Source organism: Pipistrellus kuhlii, unplaced genomic scaffold, assembly GCF_014108245.1.
Source record: "Pipistrellus kuhlii isolate mPipKuh1 unplaced genomic scaffold, mPipKuh1.p scaffold_m20_p_4, whole genome shotgun sequence".
NCBI lineage: Eukaryota > Metazoa > Chordata > Mammalia > Chiroptera > Vespertilionidae > Pipistrellus > Pipistrellus kuhlii.
The window spans coordinates 30,600,128-30,614,235 of record NW_023425540.1 but is presented as its reverse complement, the minus strand read 5'-3'; the positions used below and the strand labels follow the sequence as shown (position 1 = coordinate 30,614,235).

Here is a 14,108-nt window from a genome sequence, read left to right as displayed (position 1 = left end):
TATTCAACATTTTATTTGTTCAACAGTTGATGACATCTGGATTGTGTGCAATGTGGGGCTATTGTAACTAATGTTGCTATGAACATTCCTGTATAACTTTCATTTCTCTTGAGGAAATGCCTGAGAGTAAAATTGCTGGTTCATACCGTAAGTTAAACTTCTTAAGAAACTGCCAAACTGTTTTTACAAAGAGGCTGTACTATTGTATATTTCCACCAACACTGGATGAGAGTTATCATTGCTCCACATCTTTACCAACACTTAGCATTGTCACCCTTTTTCATTACTGCCATGCTAGTGGGTATGTAGTGGTATCACATTATGGTTTTAATTTTAATTTTCCTAATGGCTAATGTTGAGCAACTTTTTATGTGCTCATTAGCATTCATATATCTTTTCAGGTGATATTCCAATTCAAATATTGGAATCTACTCCCTCTGTGGAAGCACACTGACCACCAGGGAGCAGTTCCTGGATTGAACATCTTCACCCTGGTGGTCAGTGTGCGTAATAGCGACTGGTCATTCTGCCATTCAGTCTTATTTGCATATTACCCTTTTAGTATATAGGACTAGAGCAGAGTCTTGATTCTGGATAAAATCCTATTATTACACATGTGACTTTCAAATGTTTATTCTCACTCTGTAACTTCTTTTATTTTTGAACATATACCAATGTTTTGTTTTTTCATTTTTAATAGTGTCTTTAAAAGGGTAACAGTTTTTTGTTTTGTTTTTTCAAGTCCAAATTATCGCAGTTTTCTTTTATGGATTGTCGTTATGTTGCCACACCTAAGAAATCTTCTCCTGACCCAAGGTCACAAAGATTTTTTTCTTGTGTCTTTATCTAGAAATGTTTAGTTTTAGGCCTCTGATATATCTTTAAATTTTATGTATAGTTTGAGGTAAGGATTTATGTTGTTCTTCATCCTTTTCCTCTTTTTTTCTTCTTCTTCCTCTTCCCCTTCATTCTTTCTCCTCCTCCACCTATTTAACATGACATCAAATTGTTTTAGCACCATTAGTTGAAGACTATGTATTCCCCATTGAATTGTCTGAGAATCTTTGTCAAAATTCAATTGACCATAAGTTGAACAATTTTATTTCTAGTCTTTCAATTCTGTTCAACTAATTTATATATCTATCTTAACACCAATACCACACTGTCTTAATTACTATATATTCATAAGAAGTTTTTAAATTGGCTACTATAAACTATCCAAATTTATTATCCTTTTTCGAAATTGTCTTAGCTATTCTAGATTCTTTTCATTTTCTTTTCAACTTCAGGATCAGCTTGCAACATTTCTACAAAAACAAACACAGAAACCTTCTAGGATTGTGACAGATTGCTTTGAAATTATAGGTCACTTTGGAAAGAACTGCCATCTTAATAACCCTGAGACTTCCAGCCCATGAATATGGAATTTTTTTCCATTTATTTAGATCTTCATTGCTTTGTCTTACCAGTGCTTTATAGTGTTCTTGCACTTCTTTGTTAAATGTATTACAAAGTACTTTATTCTTTTTGTTATTGGGAATGGGGTTGTCTTCTTCATTTCACTTTTAGACTGTTTGTTGCTAGTATATAGAAATAAAAATTATCTTATATATCTTATATCTTATATATCTTGTATCCTGAGAGCTTTCTAGTTTTAGTTGAGTCCTTTGGATTTTTGTACAAACAGAATTATGTCATTTGTCAATAGGAACAATTTAACTTTTTCCTTCTAATATGTATGCCTTTAACTGGTTTTGTCTTTTTTTTATTACCCTGACTAGAAACTCCAGTACAACACTGAAAAAAATTGTTGAGAACAGACATCCTTTTCATATTCCACATCCTAGCCATGTTTCAATGTTCAAGAGCCACACGTTAGGATAGCTATTGGCTACAGTATTGCACAGGACACATATAAAACATGTGCACCATTTCAGCAAATCCTATTGGACAGTGCTGGCTTAGACAGTAAAATGCTTTTAAGGGGACAATTCTTTCTCTCTCCCTCTTATTAAACCTCACCAGAGGATATTTTTTCCCTATTGATTCTTAGAGAGAGTGGAAGGGAAAGAGAGAAACAGAGAAAGTGAAACATTAATGTGAGAGACACACATCAATTGATTGCCTACTGAAAAGGGCCCATCCGGGGATGTAACCAGCAAACCAAGTTTGTGTCCTGGACCAGGATTGAACCTGAAACTCTTTAGTCCACCAGCTGACACTCTAATCACTGAGCCAAACCAGTTAGGGTGAAAGTTCTTTCCTGAAGACAGAACTCAATTTAACAGTTACTAATTCATCCTTTCATAGAAGATAGATACCATGTTTGGTGTTGGCAAAATAAATTTAAAAAAGAATAAGGTGACTCTAATTTTATTAATTTAGTAAATTTATTTAAAGATATTTTGCTAAGGATAAATTCATTATATTTGAAAAATCACTTACCAAAGTGAACAAAAGTAAAAAAAACTCAGAAAATGTTTTGCCAAAAGACAAACCAGGAAGTAGGAGTCACTGTCACCTCATTAATAGATTATTAAATTGAGTTGAAAATAGACTCCATTTACTCTTGATACCTGTGAAGATTACAGCTCTCCAGCACACACGCTGACCACTATTTCAGAGATGGAAAAGGACCACATTCTGGCTTAACAAACAGGTGTCCCTTCTGAAATTTCTTAAAATGTCTAGTATTTATCTGTGTTTTAGAATCTAAGGAAGCACAATAAAACAGACTAAATTACTTTTCCTTTTTGCTTCAGAAACTGCCTCAGGAGCATCTTTACTACAATCAGGTAAGAGAGGATCTAATGTAAATCTAACAAAAAACAACTTCCTGATGACATGTGGGAGAGCCCTCAGGCTTTTAGTTGGATCATAATAAACCAAAGGTCACCTTATGTGTCACAGAGGGTGTTTGTGTACACATTCAAGATGATCAATTTAATTCTAAAATGGCTATATTAACTTACAGATAAATGAAAATATAAAGAATATTTGAGAAATCAAGAGAAAACCATTTAGTATGGAAAATAACTGCCTTTCTTGCCTAGTAAATTCAAAGGCATATTCATGGAAATATTCCAGTCCTTTTCAAAAGAACTATCTTAAATATTGTATTTGGTTTTTAATTATATACAACTAGAGGCCTGGTACATGAAATTCATGCACTGGGGGCAGGTTTCCTCAGTCTGGCCTGCGCCCTCTCACAGTCTAGAAGCCCTCGGGGGATGTCCGACTGATGGCTTAGGCCTGCTTGTTGTGCTTGCCAGCCATGAGCCCAGCTTCTGGCTGAGTGGCACTCCCCCTGTGGGAGCGCACTGACCACCGGGGAGCTGTTCCTGCACTGAGCATCTTCCCCCTGGTGATCAGTGTGCGTAAAAGCGACTGGTCATTCTGCCATTCAATCTACTTGCATATTACCCTTTTAGTATATATGACTAGAGGCCCGGTGCATGAAATTTGTGTATGGGGGTGGGGGATGTCACTCATCCTAGCCTGCACCTTCTCCAATCTGGGACATCCCTCTGACAATCCAGGACTGCTGGCTCCCAACTGCTCACCTGCCTGCCTTCCTGATTGCCCCTAACCGCTTCTGCCTGCAGACTGAAGGGTCCCAGGTTCAATTCTGGTAAAGGGCACATGCCTAGGTTGTGGGCTTGAGCCCCAGTAGGGGAATGCAAGAGGTAGCTGAACAATGATTCTCATCATTGATGTCTCTCTCTTTCCCCCTCTCTCTTCCTCTCTGAAATCAATAAAGATATATTAAAAAGGGAAGCTTATATACAGCTATATACCACTTTCTTAACATAGTAGCAAGAAGGCTTTCAAAAACATTGAGGTAAAAAAGCTGATTTTCTGTACCCTGACATCTATACAGTTGCCTAATCTATCAATAAATAATACTTGAAAAGCAACCAGGTAAGTCCGATTCATTTTTAAACTACGAATATGATCATAGTAGTGATGTTTTTGTTTTTGTTCCTAAAGATAACAAACATGCTTTTGAATTGGGAAGAAACTGAGGATGGAGAACAGATGGGACTTTTGGCAAAGAGTACACAAGTCTGATGGCAGCAGGAGTTGGCTAATGGCCTAGCATACGGTGCTGGTAACACCTCAATCAAGTAAAGACATGCCACCAGGATTTGCCAGTCAGAAGATAACTATTTTTTCTGAACGTCAAGAGTAGGTTCATCATAGCCTCATATGGGGCAAAGCAGCCAATATGATTCACTTTTGACAGTTGGCTGTGGCTTTTCAATGAATGCATGTTCATGCCAGGGAATATTGCTAATGTGAAATGTTACTTTTTATATGATACTGTGTCACCATCTGAACAGCACATGCAGAAGTTATTCATCATCCACAAATATTTATTGGACTCAAATGTTGAGTACTTTTAATATATACATGACAAAACTTTTGTTTCCGAAGCTGATTATGCTGCAAGTCAGCAAAGGGCTTCTCACACTTTCATTTTATACTCTCTCCCGTAGAGTAAAAACCAAAATCACCTTTACAATGGCCGAATAGACCCTGTACAACTTCCCATACATGTCTGACCTCTTGGCCTGTTTTCTCTCCTTATGTGGATGAAATGTAAAATTCCAGGGGAACGAGTGGTCCTTTCCACTGTGTTGAGTGCCTACTCATATCCAGAACACTGGAGTAGATAGAAAAGGTTCTTCCGTCATGGAGTTCTCAATGGTTTTGCAAATAAGACTAAGTAATACACAAAACAATATGAGAATCAATAGTTGTTACTAAATTATGTGGTGTAAATTTTAAATATCAAAGAATAGGCAAGTTTAGAGTTCAGAAAAGGCATGAAGACTAGCTCCTGGCATCCAGTTATCATCATAAACAATAATAGACTGAAGGCCCTCTGATCTTTCTCTCACCAGTTTCTCCTGAGCACCAGGTGGGATTTTTAAATGCTCCAAATTAAGCAAGTGTAAGACATTTACTATTCCTGAAGTCAACTAGCAGCATCAACACCTATCCTTGAAATCCAGCCACAACTTGGAAGTCATTCTTAATTCTTCCACCTAACTGCCTCCTCCCCATACTGTATCTTATTAATCTGGCATTTCCAGTATCGTGGCTTCTGCCAATATTCTCTCTATTCTGGATTTTACAATACCTTCCAAACATGTCAGTAACTGTGTGTGTGTGTGTGTGTGTGTGTGTGTGTGTGTGTGTGTGTGTGTGTTTACCCCAGCTACTGCTACCACATCCATTTTACATTAGTGATCTTTATAAAGTTCAAGTCAAGTTACTTGTATCACTCACTATTGCCCTCAGAATACAATCCTTTGCATGCCACCAATAGTCTTGTTGTTTCACATCTTTCCCAGGTATTCTAGATGCTCTCAGGTCTGACAGAAGGGAATGGAATGCTCTCCCTATCACCAAATCTAACAAGTCCCATTAGGGCCAGTATTAGGGTGTCTGAACGAAGCGAGTGGAGTGGGGCACGGGGAAGGGACTTTCAAAATAGGGTTCTAGCATTTTCTCTTTCCAGCTGGCACCGAGCTATGGGTATCTCTTGGGACAACTGGCACAAGTGCTGCAAGACCTGGAGCAAGAGGAAGCCCTACCTTAAGAAGCAAAAATATGAGCTGGGACGCCCTGCTGCCAACACTAAGATTGGACCCCGCCGCACCCACACAGTCCGAGTGCGCGGAGGCAACAAGAAGTACCGCGCCTTCAGGCTGGACGTGGGAAACTTCTTCTGGGGCTCAGAGTGTTGTACGTGCAAAACAAGTCTTATTGATGTTGTCTGCAATGCCTCCAACAGCGAACTGGTCCTCACCAAGACCTTACTGAAGAACTGCATTGTGCTCATGGACAGCACACCGTACTGACAGTGGTGCGAGTTCTGCTACCCTGTTTCCCTGAAAATAAGACAGTGTCTTATATTAATTTTTGCTTCCAAATACGGGCTAGGTCTTATTTTCAGGGGATGTATTATTTTTCCATGAAGAAGAATATGGTACACATTTATTATTAAAAAAAAATAAAGGAAATTTATTACCTGTATATGGTACAGTAGTACGGTAGTTGTCAACACAAACCAGACAAACTGTGAATCCTATCAAGAATTTATTCATTTATTCAATGACAATCATGTCATCACCTTCTGGAACATTATCGGGGCGGCCCTAGTGACCAGTTTACTGTAAATTAATTTTCATTCTGAGACAGAGCCTGGGGGGCCTTATTTTCGGGGATGCCTTATATTTCACACAAAAGGAAACCTGTAAGTAGGTCTTATTTTCGGAGGATGTCTTATTTTCAGGAAGACACGGTAGTCACTGCCCCTGGGCCCCAAGAATAGAGCCAAGCTGACTCCTGAAGAGGAAGAGATTTTGAACAAAAAACAATCAAAGAAAATGCAGAAGAAATATGATGAAAGGAAAAAGAATGCCAAAATCAGCAGGCTTCTTGAGGAGCAGTTCCAGCAGGGCAAGCTTCTTGTATGCATTGCTTCAAGGCCAGGCCATTGTGGCCGAGCAGATGGCTATGTGCTCAAGGACAGGGAGCTGGAGTTCTATTTGAGGAAAATCAAGGCCCGAAAAGGCAAATAAATCCTCTTTCCTCCTGTCTTAGCTCATGTAATAAAGGGGTTTATTCTAAAACAAACAAACAAACAAAAAATGGGACTCTAGACACAAAACCAAGGCTGGGGTTTTGGGCTCTCAGACAGGGTCCACTCTAGCTCTGAGTTGGAGGGCCCATGGGGAGTGGCAGTAGAAACTGAACTATGACTAGTTGTTTTAGTTTTCTATTGCTGTGACTAGAAACTTAGCAGTTTCAAACAACCCATATTACCTCACACTTTTTCTTTAAAAAAAAATTTTTTTTTATTGCTTTCAGAGAGGGAGAGGGAGAGAAACATCAATAATAAGAATCATTGATTGGTACACTCCCTACTGGGTATCAAGCCTGCAACCCGGGTATGTGCCCTTGACTGGAATCGAACCCAAGACCCTTCCGTCCCCAGGCCAACGTTCTATCCACTGAGCCAAACCAGCTAGGGCATTACCTCACAGTTTCTCATGGTCAGGAGTCCATCGATGCTTAGCTGGGAACTCTGCTCAGGGCCCGTCAGGCTGCTGCCAATGCAGCTGGGCTGTGCGCTCACCTGGAGCTTGGGGTCCTCTCTGAAACTCATTCAGGTTGTTAGCAGAACCCAGTTCCTTGCAGTTGTAGAGCTAAGGCCCTCAGCTACTAGAAGCTGCCCATCTCCATTGGTAGTTCTCGATAAGGAGCTTCTTCAAGGTCTACGGAAGAGCAGCTCTTGCTTCAAGTCTGCTGGCGTCTGCCTGGTGTTGGTCTCCTCTCTAACCATATCCCTTTGATCCTCTGGATCCTCCATTTTACCATCTTTTCCTCTGATACCAGCTATAAAAACACATTGTGAAAAGAGAATTCTTCTTTTTTGATAACTTGTTGGTAACTGTCACCCAATAATTATTTACTAGGTACTAATACTACAGCTGCTTCACAAATTAAGAAATGATAACTTCCTTACTTCCCAAGCAGTATTAGCTAAATAGATCTGCAATCCAAGACAGCTGGGGAGGGGACAGTTGGGTAGCCTGTGTCTTGCTCAGAGTGAATAAAAAAGCAGCAGCAGGAGGAGCAGCTGGAGAGAGTTGATCTTCTTTCTAGAGGTGGATATGTGGGTGACGTCAACCTGGGGTGTCCTCTGAAATGTGAGGAAATCTCACTGGTGCCTGCCATTCAAACCAGATCTCCAGGACAGAGACGAGAGCAGGTCTGGGGCGAGGCTCTGGTTAAAGCGGAGAACCTATGAATGCCACACAGGAGTGCAAGGGGGATTATGAAAAGCAAATCCTGGTGCATTTTCCCTATGACCTCATATTTGTGGAGTGCAGGAATTAGAAACAATAGCAACTTCATTAGCTAGCAGAACAATTCAGAAAGGTCCTAAATGGGAACAAATGGTAAACCCCAGCTTACAAAGTGAAACTCAATAGTAATAAATACAAAGTTCTGCCTTTGGACCTGACTTTTTAAAAACAAAATTGTGTTAGAAATACATAACATTTAGTTTCTATTTTTGTTGTTAATCCTCACCTAAGGATATTTTTCTGGATGGGAGGGGGGGGGGGGACAGAGACATCTATGTGAGAGAGATGCATCGATTGGCCCACACAGAGCCAGGGATCAAGCCTGCAACTGAGGTCAGTTCCCTTGACCAGAATTGACCCTGGGACTCTTCAGTCCGTGGGTTGATACTTTATTCACTGAGCCAAACCAGCTAGGCCTGACTTCTCTTTAGTTTGTTTTTGAACAAGGAAATTAATTGGGAAAAGCTCATTTGAAAAAAGATCCTTCTAGCCCTGGCCAGGTGGCTCATCAGGTTGGAGCATTGCCGGCCTGTGCATCGAAAGGTTGTGGGTTAATTCCCTGGCGAGGGTACATACCTAAGTTGCAAGTTCGATCCCCAGTTGGGGCATGTGCAGGAGGCAACTGATCCATGTTTCACCCTTGTATCGATGTCTCTTTCCCTTTCCCTCTCAAAAATAAATAAATAAATAAATAAATAAATAAATAAATAAAAATAAATGCTTCTAAAGCCTTGCTTTGGAGAAACAAAATTGTTTTGATTAGATTTAAAGGTCAGATCACAAAAAATATTTCTAGACTTAATTTTCATGCAAAATGAAATTAGCTTTATTGAATTCAGGGGAGTGGGGCTGGGGAGGTGAGCATAATTTTATAGCTTGGATTTCTTCCTTTTGCGGTCATTCATGAGCTTCTCAGACTTGATCCTGAAATTGAGGGCCAAATGAACAGCTTAGATGGGCCACATGAAATCCATTGGGAGATAAAAACTTTCCCTAGGTGTTTATTTGAAAAGGTAATTATAGTAGCAGGATCATTTTTGCTAGCCTCTTTCCTAACAATTCTATGGGAAGGTTCAGGAACAGCTTTATTGTTCTCTAACATAAAACCAAGGATTCCCTTTTTTCCACATCCTCACCAACACTTAGGGAGAAGGCAGGGGAGGTGGGTGGAAAGAGATCAGCCAGTGAACTTGTATGCATATGGACACAGACAATAGGGTGGTGAAAGCCTGGGGTGAAGGGGAGGGTGAAGTTGGGCTAGAAGTCAGGGGGGAGTGGGGAGAAGGGGACATCATATGTAATACTTTCAACAATAAGTATTAAAACAAACGAAACACCCAAGGAGAGTCTACTGAGGTGTTTCCCCTAAGATCCCAGTTTAGAGTTTCTCAGATGCTTGGATGTTATTGAGACTGTACATTTTTGAAGACCATAAACTATTTTGTAACTTCACAAAGAGAATGCATAGTACTAAAAAGAAGATATCATTCTCTTAAGAGTTTTCCAAAACTGAGTAACCATGCTTACTATCCACAGGGCTTTAAGATTTAAAGAGCTAAAGAAACATGCCAACCTTTCCTGAACCTCTCATTAGAAACTAGAGGCCCATTGCATGAAGACTTGTGAAGAAAAAAAAAAAAAAAAAAAGCCTTCCTTCCCTGGCTTTGTGCCTGGCTGCCCAGGAGCCTGAAAATCTTTGCTCCCTGCCAGAACATTAGCTCCCTCTGCTCTGCCCCCCCCCCTCCCCCTCATAGCAGGCACCCTGCCCTGCCACTCCAGCATATGCAAATTAAACCCACCTTTGTTGGGTTAATTTGCATAACCACTCCTGATTGGCTGATGGGCATTGGGGAGGTACAATTTGCTTATTTCTCTATTATTGGGAAATACCTAACGGTTTGAACTTGCTGCCTATATAATCTATTATTACTTTTTAAAAGTGATCTTTTCCCCTTTGTACATCAACTATGTGTATTTATGCTTTTGATGACACATGAAATTATTTTAATTTTGATTTCATTGTCTTTTTTTTCATAAGAAATCTATGTACCTTAAACCAAAATGATAAGCTATAAGAATTTCAAAAGAATGGGAAAAAGTATCCTAAATAGATTGGATTGTTCACCAATTTCAACCTAACTGAAAAGTATTTCATACTCCACTGGTTTCCTTTATTTTATTATTATTTTTTAAAATATATCTTATTGATTTTTCACAGAGAGGAAGAGAGGAGGATAGAGAGTTAGAAACAACTATGAGAGAGAATCATTGATCAGCCGCCTCCTGCACACCCCCTACTGGGGATGTGCCCACAACCTTGACCGGAATCAAACCTGGGACCTTTCAGTCCGCAGGCCGACGCTCTATCCACTGAGCCAAACCGGTCCCGGCTCCACTGGTTTCCTTTAAAGTAAAATACAATACTTCCTCCATACCCAGAAATAGATTTTCTCAGTGGTCAAAAAAATAATTGTATATCTTTCTCTTTGTAACAATTCTTCTCACCCTGAATTTCATAAAATCCCACAACTTTAAATAGCATTAGTTCATTACCTAGTCACTGTGGTTACTTAAAACAATCTAGATATATATAAAAATTTGGAATTTTTTATAAATGTTGATTGATAAAAATATTACATAGCTGCTAATGGGATTTTTTTTAAACAGCAAATTAATGTTTAAAAGTTTAGTTCTATTTATAGCAACGTTTGTGTTTAAATTTTTAAAAAGTATATAAACATTTAAGTCCAAAAAGGTCAGAAAAAAGTTATAAAATAAATAAGTAGGGAATTTTAGAATTTCATGGATTTTAGTAAACTAATGATTCTTTAATGAATAAGAAAAAAACTTTAGCTTTATGGATACAATTCTGTACTGAGTAAATTACCCTTAACACATAATTTTTAATGGTTTAAAATTTTAGGGTAGTCAATTTTAAACACTGTTACTAAAATTAAGTTTTGATGGTTTGCTACATGATACTTATTAAAATAAAGTCTGTTATGGTTGTAGGCCTTGACTGCAAGTCACTCAATTTCATATTAACTAAAAATGTCTTTCTATGTTCTCAAAAGATTTGAATTATTACTTTTTATTTAAATTTTGAAACTTTATCATTACCAAAAGTTCTGAGAGCACTTGTTATTTCATTTCAACATTCCAGTATTTTAGAAGAGAACTTTAGCTATTAATTTACACTAAGTGCAAAACTTTTTGCTATTAGTTTTTAACATTATATCATGTATCATGTTACTCCTCTTGGTAACAAAAATTTCCTTATTCAACTTTGTGTTACAAGAACATTAAAAGATGTTTTAAATTAACTAGAGTAGAAAAAATACTAGTGTATAAATACCTGTCGCACTTGTAGTATCTCAATATAAAAGCAGACAATCAAGTTTAATTGACAAATCAATTGTTCTTTGTGGTTTACTTCCTTTTCTAAAATTATAGTTTATGTATATAATTCAAGGTAGTTGAAAAATGTAATAATTATATCTACTTTATGTATTCCTAGTAAAAGCAGAATATTGACTGAAAAATTGAAATTAAAGATGATGTCAAATACAATGTAAAATTACATGTATTGAAATTACATTGTAAAATTACAATGCCAAAATATTTTAAAATCAACTATGAATAAAGAAACACCAAGGCTTATCTTAAAGAAGCTGTTTGTCATTCTTTTTTTAGGGATTATAACACATACAATAAATGAATTTTATCAAAATACAGCACATTTCTTCTACTATATCCATAAAAATCAATTCCTATGTAAATAGTACTGAAAATCAACAAAAATGAGTTAAAATTTACAAAGAGTTGTTAAAGGGTTTCAATCAATATTATTAAAACTATACACAGTACAATAACAAATTGATAACATCTTGAAAGAAGTGCAATATTTGAGTTCACATCTTTTTGAAAGTACTACCTATTGACTCTGACTAGCAAGAAAGGAATTGGAGTCTAACTCACTTTTGCAAAATAATGTTGATTGCTGTTTTTGCTAGTCCTATAAAAGTCTTAATTAAAACAAAAAATAACAGATTAAAAATTCCAAAATTATATTTCTTAGTAATTAAAAATGAATTGCAATAACTGAATATTGCTCTAATGAAAGGCTCTAGATCAGCTTGAATAAAAACAGTTATTGGTCTTCTATGGCACATTTTTATGGTCCAAGTATCCATGCATTCATTCTTACCATTGCATATTACTCAATTTTTATTTGATTACATACAAAACAAAACAAAAATTTTGTTTGGATAAACAAAATTAATAAACCTCTACCCAGTATTTCTTACACCAATGACAACAAAGGCAGTTGGTAGTAAAACACTATTACACTGATACACTTAGAAACCCTTTAAAGACTCTGAAGTGTCAAGTTCACATTAAATGCTACCTGTAGGAACAGCCCTTTATTTGAACACCTTTACACACTGGTAGGCCCAAAGGACCCATCCCTTTGCTCTACAACCCTCCACAGCAATGCTCCATCACTGTGCCAGTTTCACAAACTTGCTTTGGTTTCCTAGCTCCATGCGTACTGTCCTTTTCCTTTACCAAGGCAATGTGAGGCCACACAAAAGCAAGAGGCTTTCCTAAATCATCTTACATTTTGTGTCATAGCAACACAATCTTAAAACTGGCCATTTTAGTTTCCTTTGCTGCTTAAAATAAAAATTATAAATTAAGATTAAAAGGAATACTACTTATAAAACAAATCGCAAATATAATTTGCCAAAAAAAACCCCCAAAAAAACCCAAAGTATTTTCGTATCACAGAAAAAGCATGGACATACATCTACAATAGTTAAAAATTTCCTGTGACTAAAAAATGGAAAATCGAATCACCAGTAGGAAATTTATCTAGTCAATGTTTATGACAAGGATAGATCCTGTAGAGCTCATAAAATGTAATCATCGTCTTTTTTATTTCTTTAAAAAGACATTACATTTTTATTGCATTATTCTGTTAATAAAAACACATGGACAGATAGCTGTTTTTTCATTCTTTGCTTTTAGGTTTTTACAGGAATTAACTTAATCAGGCCTTGGAAAGTGAACCCACCAGCACCACCTTCACCTGCTCACTCTGCGATTCAATATGCACATAGCAAAAACCAACACTTCAAATCTCTTGCCCACATTAAAAAAAAAAAAATTTCAGCAGAAAAACATTAATAATCAGTTGAATAAAAATAAGGGCATAAGAGCTATGGGACAGCTAGCTCTGCCATCTGTCTCTGGGCTACAGTATGAAATCCAAAAATAAACCTACAATCTATACAAAAACAACACACGTTGTTTTTGTAGCCTTGATTGCTATGTTTTTAAAAAAACTAACAAGAAGTTTTATATGGTTTGGATTCAACAATTTTCCCTATATACTGTACAGTGGTTCTTTCCCTCTAGCCACAAGTTCCATTATTTCATTAATGTACAAATTTGAAATACTTTTTTTTTTGAGTTCTTCTTTATATATAAAAATAGTCAAAATATTAATTTCCCCTGCAAATATCTTCCAATAAATCTTGCTGTCTTCCTTTCCCCTTTTTGTCCACAGTTCTTAAGAGGAAACCTCTCGTACAATGATGAGTTCTACTGTGTTCTGGAAAGTTTTTAGCAAGGACACTGCTTGTCCATGTTCAATATTAATGAAACTGTAGCCATTAGCCTAGAAGAAAAAAGAAAAATATTAAAAAACAAACACACACATTTCATAGTAATTTATTTGCAGAAAATAAGAATGATTTTGACAATTGAAAACAACATTGAGACACCTGACCACTAAAATAGAATCTCTGAATGTGGAATCAAGGAACCTATATTTTCAGATGATTCCTATGTAACAGCCAGTGCCAGGAATACTTGTCAAGGACACAGTGCTGTCAGTGTTGTGTGTATGCACTACCGTGCGACTGAAGTCACCAAGTTGCAGGGTAACAGATCAAGAACACTATTTCCTATAATTTAGGCTAAATATTTATGGAGGTCTTACTGTGTGGCAGCTACATAGTTTTAAGTGCTCCCATGAATTAACTACTGTAATTCTAATTAAACAAAAATTCTTTCATCACCTTATTTTAGAGACGTTACCATTTCTGAACTAAAATATATCAAACACGTATTAAAAAATCAGTATGATTTTCCACAGTACAAGGTAAAAATTATTTAAACAATTAAAGTATTAGAGTAGCATATAGAAAATATCATTCT

At 37.1% G+C, this 14,108-nt stretch overlaps 1 protein-coding gene, 1 long non-coding RNA gene and 1 pseudogene across 18 annotated transcripts in view; 1 reads left to right on the top strand and 2 right to left on the bottom strand.

The window, feature by feature from the left end:
- Positions 1–5,540: 5,540 nt before the first annotated feature.
- LOC118703634 lies at positions 5,541–6,644 on the top strand (annotated as a pseudogene).
- A 2,041-nt stretch (positions 6,645–8,685) lies between these two features.
- LOC123651167 lies at positions 8,686–10,051 on the bottom strand. Its single transcript, XR_006739691.1, has 2 exons — positions 9,774–10,051; positions 8,686–9,467 (listed from the first exon to the last, which is right to left on the bottom strand). It is a non-coding gene; the product is annotated as an uncharacterized LOC123651167 (long non-coding RNA).
- A 1,489-nt stretch (positions 10,052–11,540) lies between these two features.
- ERBIN (erbb2 interacting protein) overlaps positions 11,541–14,108 on the bottom strand; it is a 95,155-nt gene continuing 92,587 nt past the window's right edge. For all 17 annotated transcript variants that reach the window (XM_036410738.2, XM_036410739.2, XM_036410741.2 and 14 more), the window contains one exon: positions 11,541–13,566. In XM_036410738.2, the coding sequence (XP_036266631.1) occupies positions 13,459–13,566 (108 nt within the window). In that variant the 3' untranslated portion in view covers positions 11,541–13,458. The remainder of the gene's footprint in view (positions 13,567–14,108) is intronic.